Here is a 14,918-nt window from a genome sequence, read left to right as displayed (position 1 = left end):
CTTTCAAATAATTTACTGTATAGCTGGTTTGCCCTACCATTATGGAATTACATAACAAGTTCCTTAAAGACTTTTTAGAGGCAAACACGTTATACCACAAAGTGAAAGCAGCTGTGACAAATTAGATAATTCCAGGAAACCTATAATATTCAATTAGAACTTCCTTTACTTTCTATGAATTAAATAAACATTAAAGGTATTGTGTAGGATCTCCACATAAAAAAAAACAAAAAAACAGTGGGGAATATAGAGTGGACTTTAGAGCGAACTCAGTAAACTTACTGCTTTTTTCTCCGTTGGTCACATAACTGCGCCATCTTTATTAGTCGCCACTAGGGATGGAACGGTTTATGAAAACCGTCCGAACCGTTCGGTTCGACTGTCTCGGTTCGGTTCGCGTGTGTTTCGTTCGGTTCATGCGCTGCTCCTTTTTCACATAGGCGAAGCGTTTACACTCCAGAGCAGAAGGTGGCGGTACTGCGACCAAAGCCAACCACCAGTAGTAAACAAGATGAAGAAGAAGCGAAGCAGAAAAAAAATCAGTTGTTGTGGAGAATTGTGTGGGTATGGCGAGTGGGAAAGAACAGGAGTTGGAAGACGCGCCAGCAGCACTTTATAGGTCTGCTGTATGGGACCACTTTGCATTTAGAGTGACCTACGATGACGGCGGAAAGAAAGTTGTGGATAAAAACAGTGTGCAAGCATTGTGCAACACGTTTTGTTTATGCTAACAGCAACACGGCCAACATGTCAGGCTAACAATCAACATATACCGAACCGAAAACCGTGACCAGAAACCGTGAACCGAACCGAACCGTGGATTTTGTGAACCGTTCCACCCCTAGTCGCCACTGTCTGGTAGCGACAGCGGGCCACTGTGACAGCAAATCCCATAATTCTTTGCGAGGAGAGCTCTCCGCGCTAAGCATTCTGGGATATATCTGCCTCTTCTGAGGCCATTTTTAAAGAACCGCAGTGAGAAAGTTAGCTTCAATGACTGTCTGAACCGTAGCTCACCACACATATACGCCTGAAAGTACGCATGCACAGAAAAGGATAGCTAACGGGACAGGCGCGTAAGACTGCTTTACGTAAACATATCACAAAAATGATTGACAGTTAGGAGGACCACTTATTTAGATGATCCACCTGGAAATAAAAGGTCATCTTCTATACCTTTAAGTCCAGAATGTTAAAATTGTACATTTAACCGTAGAAGAATGATACATAATGTTTTGCTGGCATTATTTCTATCACAAAATTTAAAACCAAATTGCAACATTTTATTTTAATGTTATAAATAATTATTTAACTAAACAAGCAAGCTGTGTTTGACAGTTGGAATGGGGGGGGGGGTTTGAATAGTGGTCTCTTTCTATTGTTTTCCTCCTCTGTGGTTTAGGGGATCTGGTCCATTCATAAATCGATAGAACATCACTGGACGACTGGACTCGTTAAAGCTATATTTAGAAATACTCTGCATAACATTAGACATTTATTTGGCAAATTAAGCTGAGATTTAAAGCTAGCTTTATCGCTTGGGTTCATGCTGTATTCTTTTCGCTTTTGACATTTTATTAGTTGTTGTGCTCAAATGTTCTAATAAAAAGGTTTACAATGTGTGTGGAAAGTTTTTTACTTGAACAAAGAGATCGTTTTCAGTAAACGTATGCATGTGTTGTAATTGATTTCCTTCAGTACTTATTGTTTCCACTTATCTGGGGTAAGAAAATAAACATTGAATATGGAAAAACCTTTTATTTTTATGTTTACAAAGTCTAACCACTGGAGGTTTTTTAATACCCACTGAAAGTGACTTTTTTTGTTTCATAAACTTCTTTTTATGTGTTTGAAGAACTACGACTAATAGATTAGGTGTCGGTGATTAATCTGTTGGCCGCTTTGTTTCACTTTGACTTTATTCCAATATTTTATTTCATTCACTTTTAATTGATATTTTCTCTCTTGGAACGGAGGAAGAAAGAGAGGAAGAGGAGGAGATCAGCTTGTAATGAGCTGTTTTCATTGAGATAATTACTCAGAATGTCACACAGTGTTACATTCATCATGGCTGATTTCAGTCTCTAATCCCTTCTATCTGCCATGGAGTCCAGCTGCTTCACAGGGATTTTTACCAGTCTGGGTCTTTAAATTTTGGTTCTCTGTGAAATTGTTCATGGGGTAGTGTGTGGGGGGTTTTAAGACAAGCTTTTTGTTCAGGGTCTGTGTCCGAAATGCTTGGTGGTTGTATCTGAATGCAAGCTAAACAACAAGGGAACTTCCATATGAATACCACGGGTTAAATGCAGGATCTGGGGTCAGAATTGTCTAATTATTCCTTCTTCTACTCTTCTATTTATAAAAATAGCTCCAATCCAAGTCCGTCTTTAATCATATTGCTTTTGCTTTCATTACAGTTTCATTAAAAAGTCGTTAGCAGCCAGTTTTTAGCATAGCAGAGGGGTGTGTTCAGAGGCAGGGCACGTTGAAGAGGAGGTAATTAGAGTTCACATTAGTTTCAGCTTAAATTTCATGAATGTTTGCATCTGAAAAGGTGAACAAATACTTAACTGTTTTGAAACCATCTAAATATTTTAATTATTTTGCCTTTTATAAACTATCAGACTTTTTCTGATTATTGTTGTAATTAGAAGCTCTAAGGAGAGATGAAATCCCAGCCAAACATTGGACATATTAAGCCTTAGACAGCACATGTACCTGTGTGTGTCTCTGTTTACATAAGAGTGACTTGAAGAGGGCGGGGCCCTGTCGGCGATAAGGAGCTATTTGGTTTCTATATTTATTTTCTCACTGGGGAGGTGTTTGCCTTTCCCTGCTTGGCCTCCAAGTCTGCAGACCTGCTGCTTTGATGTTTTCTAGCAAACTGCAGAGGAAAAGCAACATTAACGCTGCATTTATCCACATATAGCCTGCATGCTCATTGATCTGGGGGTGGGGCTTTATGAAATTGATCTTTTTTTAAAACAATTTGTCATTAAAGATCAGGCAGTTGCGACAAAAAGAAAATTCTGTTAATTCCTTTCAATTTTTAACTACCCAATAAAATACATTTTCTTCTGTAGCTTTAAATATATATATATTTTTTTCCAAGGTGTCGGTTATGGTATTCGCTTATTTAAATAGAATAAAATGAAAAATCCCTAAATTGTCCCACAATTGATAATTCTGGTGTTTACAGCAGCAAAATGGTAATAGAAAAATGTATAAGAATCACATACTAGTGAAGAGTTAAAAGATAAACAATAGAATACTGTACTGTAACGTGTTTTATCGATATGAAACTGCAGATGTCAAGAAATAAGAGTAGGACTAATTTTATGCAAATGTAAATGTAAACTGGAAATATGGCTTTATCTTTCAAGGACTGTCCATGATGCAGAAATATTTGGTCTATACAAGGAGAGATGAAGCAATCCGGTGTTAGTCTGTGCCAGATGTGAGCTGTGAAAACTCAGGAATTGTTTGAGTCGTCTCCATGTACCTGAGTGTTGGTGAAGAAACATTGGACACTCTGCAAATCTGATTTTAGTAACATAAGAATACAGAAAAGAAAAATCTATTAAATGTTATTTAATAGGAGTATTTCTGAATGAATGGACATAATACATACAGGTTATCCTGGTTTATGAATCAGTGCATGCATCCCAACCCTTTATGTCATTTATTATTGATCTATTAAAGTTTTGAGTTTGATAAAAGCTTATGTACTCAGCTTCTACTAGTCTGTTTATTTGGATCCAGCTTCCCTGCAGCAGAAGGTGGTTCAGCTCAGGGATTAACACCTTAGGTTGTCTCCTTAAGACAACGCTGAATATGAAGTTAGAGCACTACTGGTCCCTGCTGGTCCATGATTGAGTGAACTGTCTGTTTGTAGACACAGCTCACAAGTGACCTTCTTGTGTGAGACATGCCTCCACTAGTGCCCACTTACCCTCTGAGTAGGGGGTCCCTCTCCCCTGTCACTCACTCTTGTATGCCTTTTTCATTTTTTTCCTTTTGGCCTGCCCTTATGATCTCTAAGGCTCTCCCAGTGATAGCCGGCTCACTCTCTCTCCCCTTATTATTTTTCCACTTATCCCATTGTTCCTTGTTGCTCCTTTCCTTTTTATCTGCTGTCATCTTAGCTCAACAGCTAAGGTGACATGCCTGTAGGATAGTAACCCCTTTTCCTTGTTTTCGTGTCTGTCTGTCTCCCTTTCGCTATCTTTCCATGCCGTATTCCCTGTCCTGTGCACGGCTTTGGCATTGCAGGGATCAGTTTACATGGCAGCAGCTGAGGCAGGCTTCATTTGTCCCAGGGCTTCCCTCTGAAAAGGCATTTTTCACCTCTGGAGAATTGCTCACTGCCCACAGTGACATTGAGTGCTTAATTGCACTACCTCCAAATTTGGAAGTCTTGATCTTTAGTGGCAGTCCAAGCTCTTGAACTCGATGTACTGTGTTAGCTGGGAGGGTTGTACATTCCTTTAGGTATAGATATGTGTCTCAGAGAGAAGCAGACTGTTTCTAATTCTAATCTAGTCTATATTCTGAACCAAACACTGCAAAATCAGAGGACTTTCATTGATGTTTTAAACAGCCACACCTTTAATAAGGATTAACATGTTTGCAAACAATGTCTGATTTGAGCAGTGATCTCCTGACATCCTATTTACCAATTTTGATTCCTAGTTTTAAAAGGCCTTTAAAACCTCCCCTTTGCTTTTTTTGATGCATTGAGGAGAAAAATTAACATGGACAAATGTAAAGATGACTGTAAATAAATAGCTTTATTATGATTATGCAGGGAGTATTACAGATTATATGGACACTGCAATGTAAATAGGACAGGTAAGGAAAAACAGGAAAAAGGGGAAAAGATGAAAGAAAAAGGAAGTAAAAGGGAGACAACAATAAAACATCTTCTGTCTGCATCATCACCTGCAAAGTGACGTAAAAAGAACAGCACAACCAACGGATATAGTATAAAATAAAGTGGCACTTTGATACTATCGCTGAAGTATAAGTAGTATTATTTAATCTGACATGTATACTGTGGTAGCTGAAGATAAGAATATGGGCTTTCTGTATAGAAATGAATCTCTAAGTATCTGGAACCAAGCACCTGTAGTTGTTTGTTTGTGTGCACTTGTGCATGTAAAGTTTATCCAAAGGAAAAATGCTCAATAGTGGTTGTGAAGAGCAAAAGACCCGCCCCCACCCCAGAGCTATTTATATGCGTATCAAGCTGAACACTATGGCGTTAGCCGTACTGCTCCACTCGTCAAACCAAAATCTGTTGGGCTCTTTTTGGCATCAAGACAATTGTTCTTGTTGCCGCATTGCCAGACAGGACACCTTTAAAAAAAAAAAAAAGAAAAGATGACTGTAAATATTTAATATGTTCATCTCACATTTTTCTTTTTTTGTATACTGTAATTATTATTATTGTTTAAAGTGAAATGTGCTGACTGAGTTTGTGGTTTTGTGTTTTATTTTCTTAAGTATCTTTTAATGAGGTGTAATGTCCTTGAAGTGCCTAAATAGACTTTGTTTTGACTCGTTCAGTGCTATTTAAACGGTAACGACTTAGGCATTTAAATACCAAACACATGTGTTCCTCTCTTTCTCTCCCATTGCCACCCTGGTTAACAGTGAAAGGGTTACAGTGCTACACTAACCTCTAAGTCAACACTATACTGACTTTTTAACCCGTCCTTCTAATCAGCTTCTTCTGATGTCCTGTTTTAAATTGGTTCTGATTTTTCTATTTTATTATAAATTCCTATTCTTGGCTGCCAGTTGTTTAAAAGGCTAGTTAGTTAGTTAGTTAGTTCTGGAACTATGTTGTATTTCTGCTGGATGATGAATTTGACCCGTTCCTGTTATTACTTCTCTGCTCTTCAAACTTTCCTTTAATTAGTCTGACCTTAAATTATCTGATTGTTCTGTAGAAAAAAAAATGAAGATTGAAACCTTTAAAAAAATGGAGTTAGACAATTTCTAAAAAAGTCTGTCATCTATCATCATCTCATAATTAAAAAAAAGGAGGCAAACTGTTGTTGTAGTAATGAAAGGAAATGCAATTGGAAATGTTGCAGATTAGCTGTTTAATCCATATAATCCAAACTAACCAATCCAATTCAACCTTTAATAGGTTGAGTTGGATGTATGTATGTTTTTGATTAAAATGTGAATAGTTGGGATTAATTCATTAGAGCTGCTGTAATGAACTAAATTCATATTTTTAATAATTTTTCACTACTACTTTATTTTTATCAGTTACTCCTTTATTCTAATATTTTGACAACTTTATCCTTGTAATGTTAAGATGTTATTGTAGTAAAATTACAACTTTATTCCAGTAAATTTTTAATGTTACAGCTTTTTTTTCTCCTAGTAATGTTGTGGCTTTATTCCTGGGTTTTTGACTGATTCTAAAAATTATGTGACTTTATTTCCATTATTTGAAACAGTTAATGTTGTATTGTTATGACTTTGTTCTATTAATATTACATTTCTCCATAATATTACAACTTTATTCTATTAATACTGCAACTTTGTTCTAGTAATTTAACAACTTTATTCCTGTAATTCTACAACTTTGGTCTATTAATATTGAGGCTTTTCTTTCTCATAGTATTACAACTTTAATGCAGTAATTAAAATATATATATATAACTAAAATGATCTGAAGTTTCATTTTGGACTCCTTTCTTTTCACACACCCTAAGAGTCTATGATGGCCCATCTTAACAGGCTTTGTTTTGAGGGATATGCAGGCATGTAAAAACAGATTTTCACACATTTCATCAGTAGTTTTTGCAGTGATTTCATAAAGTTTCTTTGTAATGATTTTAGGTGATGTTTACGGTAAGGAAATAAAATAAGCAGTTTATTCTTTCTTAGTGAAAACCTCAGATCAGTAGCTTTTGATCAGTAGTTCATTTGTACCATAATTTTAGTGCATCTACAAATAGGAAAATTAAACATACAATTTATTTTGTTATGATGTCTTTAAGTTGTTGTCTTGTAATTACTTTAACTATGTTTCATTGTTTGATATTAAAGAAATAAACTTCTCTCTTCTGTATTTGATTATGAACTTTAAACAAAAACAAATTAATTTAAGTGATTTCATGAGAGATTTATTAGAAAAAATAAATAATAAATAAATTTTTATTTTAGCATAAATATAATTATTTAAAGAAGAAAGTGCATTTCCTTTTACCTCCAGATCCATGTTTTGTTAGTTTTCTCCCTTTTAGGTAAAAATGTTTAAAGCCGACGGGAAATGGGATGATTTATAATACTTTTTCAAAGTTCTTGATTAAATGGTGTCTTCGTTTTCTCTTTTTGTTAGGATGACCATGACAGCTGCTCCAGCTCTACTAGTCGCAGTGTCTCAGACAGCTCCAAGTCCACCGCCAAACCCCGCCGCCTCCAACAAGCAGCACCCAGTGACCCTGACCTGCCACCAGGTAACCACTTCTTTCCCAGTGCAGACATCAGTTTAAGACAGTCAGGCTACATGCATCTATTTTATTGAGCATTAAAAACATCAAACAGGAAGCATGTTTTAGGGGGAGGAGAAAGCATTTTCTGATTTCGTTTTCATACATACCCTATTCTCTTTTATTTAAACATGTATAAATCAAGCAGTCAGTCACACACCACTGTTACTTGTTTAAGGGGCTGGATAGGGAGCCATAGGAGCCAGATCACTGTACCATCCAAAGGTTAACTCCCAGAGCCCTAGTAGGCCCGGATCTATGAACTCCTACTCCTGACTGGTTTTATCAGGGGAGGATCCATTTCCAGGCCTGATGTTATGAGATAATATCTCTCCCCAGCTGTTAAAGCAGCATGCCCCCACACCCCCAGCATCCCCCTATGGTGCCTGCCTTCAAGTAATCTCTTTGGAGTGTGTGAATGTGTGCCTTTGTTCACCTCTGGGTGTCTAGGATTTTTTTTAGAGTATCAGTGTTCGTTTATGTGCGCATAAAGCACTCTTCCACCAGTGGTCCTCATTTTAACCCATTAGAGGCAATAGAGACAACATGGGGTCAGAGGTTGGAGGAGCTCAATAATAGCAAGGAAGTAGATGAATGCTGTAATCCCAGGATTCCTAATTAAAAGGTAGAGGTTAAAAGGTAGATAGGGTAAAACTAGCCCGCTATGACTCAGACTGGATATTTTGATAAGAATAGGATACAAACCAAATGTGTCTGAAGGCTTGCTTTCTAAAAGCAAAGACAGCACATTAGCTGACTTAATTGTGTTCTGTAAACTTTTTAATCTCCTCGTTGTATGGATAGATTTTGTTATTCTGGTGAGTAAACGTTTTTTGTGTTTATTTTTGAGGATATCTAGTCTGTGTGTACTCAGGGGTCGTAACGGTAGATGTATTGAAACCAAAAATATCCAGTAGAGCTGTTGATGTACCAAGCAAATACAGAGTTGTTTTACTGCTGAACAAACGCAGGTTGTTTATGTGTGAGATTAAGAGCTTAATTCAATGTTCTGGAGCTTAAGTGGAGAAAGAGACGCAAAAACAAAGCCGAGACACTGAACTTTGCTGTTTGGTAACTTGAAGCTTTCTTTTGCAGCTAAAGAGAATAAAAGATTGCAGGAACTTAATTCTCTTAGAAAGTTTTGATAAAGATTAGATTGAAAACATTGCGCAGCTCAGTTTGCAGCAAACTGAATGACTCACCTGAAACTACATCAGGCTGAATGTCTCTGAAAAAGAATCAGCTAATGTTCAAACGCCCACCTGGAGCATCCAACAGTCCAAACCAGAAATATCTTATGAGGTGCAGTTTGAAGAATAGCTGCTAATGCTGCATTCAGGTACAGCTGGGAAAGACTGAAACATATAAAGTGATTCAAAGGGAGCCTCGATTAGGCACGGCTATACCTGCTTCTACTGTTTTCATCAATATAATCAAATCCAACCAATCAACTCAGTGATTTCTACTCTTTGTATTTCTAAGAACACAATAAATTCGAGTTTGATTTTAGATAAAAAAAATTATCCTCAATTAAAATCAGAAAAATATTTTCTCTTTAATTGTACTCAAACATTGAGACAAGTTACTTTTAAGCCCAATTTACCATTATTATGCATCATTACACCGAATTAAACAGATTTTATACATAACTAAATATTGATGCAAAGGTTGGTTTTTTTTAATCTGGAGCAAAGAATTAATCTTTACCTCATAATAATTTTAATTTGGCTATATGTGCTCTGTTCATGCTCTGTCATGGGAGCTGGTTGACAGTTGCATTTTTATCTCTGCTTCTTTTTCTATGTTTGCTTCTGTCTCCTTGAACACCAGTCTGCCTCTGCAGATGGCCGCTTACGTTCATTCTGATTCTGCTGGAGGTTTCTTCCTGTTAAAAGGGAGTTTTTCCTCTCCACTGTCGCTACAAGCATGCTTAGTGTGAGAGATTGCCTTAGAGTCAATGAGTCGATGCAATCAACTGTTTTTCCTTAGATTGAAAACTTTGAATCATTTTGACCGTATGATCTGGTTGAATTGTAAAGCGCTATATTGGCACTATATAAATTAACTTAATTGAGTTTAGATTCAATCAATTTAAGATGACGCCCACTCTGCTTTAATTCCCCCAGTTTGAAGAGTAAAAATATCAAATGTTACTCTGCCAATTTCAGTACTCGGAGAACAATTTAATGTGATTTATTGATTTCTTATATTATATATTCCTTTTTTAATATAAGGTTGATAGACTGGCGTAGAAATATTTATTTCTAGAAAACACCTAGGATTGCTTTGCAGAAATTAGAAATCTAAAAGTAATCTTAAATGAAATGCAAAATAAACATTGCATCATCAGCTTGGATAAATGTTCTCACATCGAATTAATGGTTCTGCTTCAATTATGAACTGTGTGGATTAGAAAGTTTATAATTCATATATCATGTAAAAAGCTGAATCTGAAGGGAGAGTATTGCATTACACCGGAGCTCTTGCTAATTATCTGTGATTATTTGATTTGAGAAATTTAAAATTATCTTAATTAACATACCTATTTTTGTTAATAAAGATAATTTTTCACTGACCATAAAGTAAACACATTCAAATGTCCAATTAAGTGGAGTTTGTTGGATAGCAGCCTTTGTTTATAGGCCTACCTGTGCTGGTGTTTCTGTTTCCATGGCGATGATGCACGGGACCACCAAAATGGTGACATTCTGCTGCTATCATCATTTATGCTACGCTCACACCTCAAGCAGCAGAAGCAGCAAGTTTACATGCAAAGTCAAGGGTTGCGCAAAAGGTTCAGCAGCGCATTTAGAGCAGTTGAAGCGGCGCATCGGGAACTTCTCAGCTCGCTTCAAAAGCAGCAGCAGCTAAAGTTGGAAAAATTGAACTTTAGCTGCTCAACTGGCAGTGAGACGAACACAGCTCTGCTGATGCAGATCACTATGATCACTCCTCTGAAACTGTTAATTAATGCCTAAATTAACTTAAAATGCTGAAACTTACCAGTAAAATATGTTTGATTTTATTATTCTGGTGCCTGCAGTTTGTTTTACGTAGTTGAAAAACGCCTTCCAGCCAGTAGCGGAAAAACGCCAAGAGGCGACCTGGCCAGAGGCTGCTGTTGAACATGGTTCCTGGAACTAAACTTGTACAAACATCAAAAAGGAAGCAGCATGCATGCTTTTGCTGCTCCTGCTGCTTGCGGTCTGAACGTACCATTACAGTTCAGGGCCTGAATCTTGTACCTATTTGTAAATCCATAATAATCACATTACAGGAAGATATTTTTTCTGTTGTACTGTAATCAGGAGGAGACATTCGGCTTGTTCTGATGTTGCCGTGTTTTCCACTCATTTTGTGTGTGTAGTTTAGAGCTGCAGGATAGCTTGCAAACCAAACCTGTTCAGGGCTTAACTGCTCCTAAGCAAGACCAGGCACAATTGTAAAGAGTGCAAAAAAGAAAAGGGGACACCCTGTAATGGCTAAATTGGATCCAGAGAGTAAACTAGCAGGGGGTAAAGTGGTAGTTTTACTACCAAGGCTGCAGGTGCAACAGCAGCTTTCTTACTGACCCCGGAATCACAGCCGCACATGCTGGCATTCCCACAGATCTCTCACTCCCCCCCAGATGCCTTAAAGACCTCTCTCAAGCGGGAGGAACATAATCTCCCTTTATGAGTGAAGTTTATACTCCTTCATCCTCTCTTCCTTCCACTCTGCCTGGTCAGACACTGGAGAATTTGGATGATTGGATTATGCCAATCTGCAGACCCGCTCTACACGTTTTCTGTCAACAGCACTATTTAGTTCTGCCTAATTATTGATTCTCCTCTCCCCTAAGCCAAGTGTTCAGATACAGGAAATTAAACATTGGGTTTGGAAAGGAAACAAAATCAGCAAAGGTTTATGTTTGAATTTGTCGTACGCAAGTTAAACATTGTACAGTAGGGATGAGAAGTGGTTTTGTCGCTGTGGTTGGAAGGGTTTGTTGTTGTATATTTTCATATTCGGCAGTTAAATCCCACAAACCTGTGTCATTTCAAGTTCGCTCCTAATTTTCTAACTCCCTGCAAAGTTGTTGTGTTTTTTTTCCCCTGTGAAATTGTTGTTTTAAAGTGTAGCTGCCTGTGAAAGGTCACCGTTCCATATAGCCTGGTCCCTGGTTCTTTAGGGGACGACCCTTTGGATGAGAAACACTTTCAGGTTGTAAAAGTGGGGTTTTAATCCAAGAATGATTCATTTCCCTTATCGTGTGGCTTTATTGCCATTATCATGGCTTTATTCATCCTTCGTTGACTGTTTTTCCTGCTTTTGTAAACAATGATATAATAACACCAACATGTGACTCAGTATTTCATTATGTGTTTTATGTTTCTCTGTCGGCTGACAGGTTTTTTTTAGATGGAAAATTATTACTAGCATTGTACAACCAAAAAAAAAAAAATCAATATATGAAACTTTAAAAAACATTTAAATAAAAAAAGAAAGGTTTTGAAAGTACAGCTGTGTGTGAAATTGTATTTTTTTTTATTACTCATCCATTGTTTTTCAACTGTCCTTTCTTTCATATTTTTCAACAATATTATTCTTATTTATAAAAAAAAAAAAAAGAAAAGTAGAAAACTGCGAAACATGCAGGCATCGGTAAACTTTTGCAACTTATGGTAGAATAAAAACATCTTCACATTTGCATACATGCAACTTCAGCAAAACCTGTGGGATATCAACAGGTTTCTACATTTTATTAATTATTTCGATGTAGCAACAGCAAAGGCTAAAATATGTAATTCATCTTTAACATCCAATAGATTTATGTCTTAAGTTTATTTGTTAAAAGGCAGGTTGATATTTTCTAATGCCTGCTGCTTCAGTATATAAGTTATTCTGGAGTTAACAGCATTTGTACAACAGTTGGAGCCGTAAATTTCCTCCACTGGAATGCAAGGCATTTTTTAGTGTTCTGCAAGCTTAAGTCTGTTAGTTTTATATTGCTAGAAACAGTGGGAAAGTCCACCTCTGCTGTCTGTATATTTTCTACATACATCCAGGATAATTGTGTTATATCTCTTAATTCCACCGGAGTTACGTATAATCTCCTCAATCGTTTGTACTGTATTAATTTTAATCTAGCCTTTATGGTTTTAGAGTAAGCTTCAGCATTAGCTTTTTTCTCCAATGATAATCAATTCTCTTTTATTATCATATCTGACAGGATAGACTTCAGTGGTTTTGTTGTTATGTTATTTGGTTTCTTTAAAATAAAGCTTCTCAATTGGAGAAACTTAACAAAAGTTTTTTTTCTGTAAATTAAATCTGGATTGTAGTTTTGGATTGGAGTCTTTTAGGTATAAATCTTAGATCTTTTTTTAATCCATTTTAATGCCATGGTATAAATGGGGATCTGCTCTATGTTACTCTATGCTGATCTTTATTAAGAAACTCAATCGTTTCCTTTGAATAGTTTTGTGTTTTTGAGCTAAATCTTTAACAACTGTTTCACTTTGGCATTGTTTGTTTTGTTTTTTTGTGAGTTTAATTTTTCTTTATCGAATACAAGAATAGAGGAAAATGTCATCTTGGCTCAGGCAATTCCATCTCGGTCCGGTGAGGTAGATTAGAAAAGTAGAGCATGATACTCCTCAGTTGAGCAACCCAGGAGTACAACTTGAAATCAACCTGAATTCTGAAAAATCTGTTCAGAAGTTTTATGATTTTAATTTAATATAATTTTATATTTAGCTATTTAAATGAATAATTCATTAAAAGCTCTACATATCTGAAAACCTTGAATACTGATTTGCACCATGTTGTTTTTTTTATTTTTATTTTTGCAAGTTGATGGCATCAAACTTGCTTATGATCCGTATGAAGCTGAGAAATAATGCTGTTCAAGCCATTTAAGAAAATTTGAATATACTTTGCAATAGAATTAAACAGGCATTACAATAGTCCAGAAAATAAATCACTATTTCTGTGTAAACAAAAATGTTGAACCATGCAAGTAAAAATAGTATAACGGTGAAGAACACGTGTTGATTAAGGCAGCAGCAGGCAATCAGTGTTCAGATGATGTGAGGAGCTTCTTCAGATTAGAGCTGCTTCTAACCGACATTTATAAAGTTTTTGTTTCTGCATCTAGTCAATCACAGGGACAACCAACCTTTGACTTTAAAAGCAATTTTCCATAGAAATGCTGCCATTGAATAATACCCTGCTCCATCCTCTAAGTCCGCGTTCAATGCTGCTGAAAACCTGCCACATTATGGCTCCTCAGCCAATCAGTGTCACTTACATTTACTGTTGCACCAATACTGATACCAGTATCGGACGGGGCCCCGATCCTGCACTAAAATGGTGGTATTGGTATCGGCGAATACCAACAAATAGAGCACCGATACCATTTTGAGATTTATTCAACTATTGTCACCCATTCCATGTAGGCAATAAAATATCTACTGGATTCACTTTGTTTTAGTCTTTTTCCTGATTCACAAAGGTAGGCAGCAGCTTGACAAAGCCATGGTGGTGATTATTTTACATCCAAGTAGTATGCAGTTCTTAAAAAATACACACACACATCAATTTCAAATAGATGGTATCTATATTGGCGGATATTGCACAGCCAGGTATCGGGGGCCAAAAAATGGCATCAGCGCAACACTACTGACGCCTCTATCTCAGCTTTGTTTGCTGATTTCACCAAGTCTTTCGCAATAAGATCTCCCTTACTACCTGTTCACAATCGGTGATTGATATTGATGCGATGTCATCTGACCATCTGAGACACTTGTTTACATTGATATCAACTCACAAGGCAATAAGGATAACAGATCACCTGTACCTTAGTCTCATGTGAGGTATTATTCTTTTTTTTTTAACATTGTCCTGTCTGGCGAAGTGGCAATAACAATAATTGTCTTGATGCCAAAAAGAGCCCAACAGATTATACTTTTACAGGTGGGGCAGTACGGCTATCGCCATAGTGTTCCGTTTGATTTATACATATAAATAGCTTTATTATAATTATGCAGGGAGTTTTACAAATTATATGGACTCTGCAATGTAGGTAGAACACGAATCTGCAAAGAGATGTAAAAAGAACAGCACAACCAACGGATATAGTATAAGAGATACAATAAAGTAACACTTAGATACTATCGCTGAAGTATAAGTAGTATTTAATCTGACATGTATTCTGTGTTACCTGAAGACCTCTCATGAATTATAAAACAAATACCTCAAAGTGAATCAACTTTTGGTAAATGTGAATCAATGTTACGATCAATCTAGTTGGATTGTTAATCATTTAATTGATGTACAGTGCGGAGCTCTGTATTTCCTGACCTCTGTAACCCAACAATGATGGATTAATCACAGCCGCCTAAAGTTATGGTAGAATTGTGC

General features: G+C 36.6%; 1 protein-coding gene across 5 annotated transcripts in view; it reads left to right on the top strand.

The window, feature by feature from the left end:
* Nucleotides 1-14,918, top strand: part of LOC119787790 (vacuolar protein sorting-associated protein 13B-like) — a 474,173-nt gene that overhangs the window by 30,442 nt on the left and 428,813 nt on the right. For all 5 annotated transcript variants that reach the window (XM_038291827.1, XM_038291828.1, XM_038291826.1 and 2 more), the window contains one exon: nt 7,364-7,481. In XM_038291827.1, the coding sequence (XP_038147755.1) occupies nt 7,364-7,481 (118 nt within the window). The remainder of the gene's footprint in view (nt 1-7,363; nt 7,482-14,918) is intronic.

Source organism: Cyprinodon tularosa, unplaced genomic scaffold, assembly GCF_016077235.1.
Source record: "Cyprinodon tularosa strain WSP-4 unplaced genomic scaffold, ASM1607723v1 ctg301, whole genome shotgun sequence".
Taxonomy (NCBI): Eukaryota; Metazoa; Chordata; class Actinopteri; order Cyprinodontiformes; family Cyprinodontidae; genus Cyprinodon; species Cyprinodon tularosa.
This window is presented reverse-complemented; position numbering and strand designations above follow the sequence as displayed.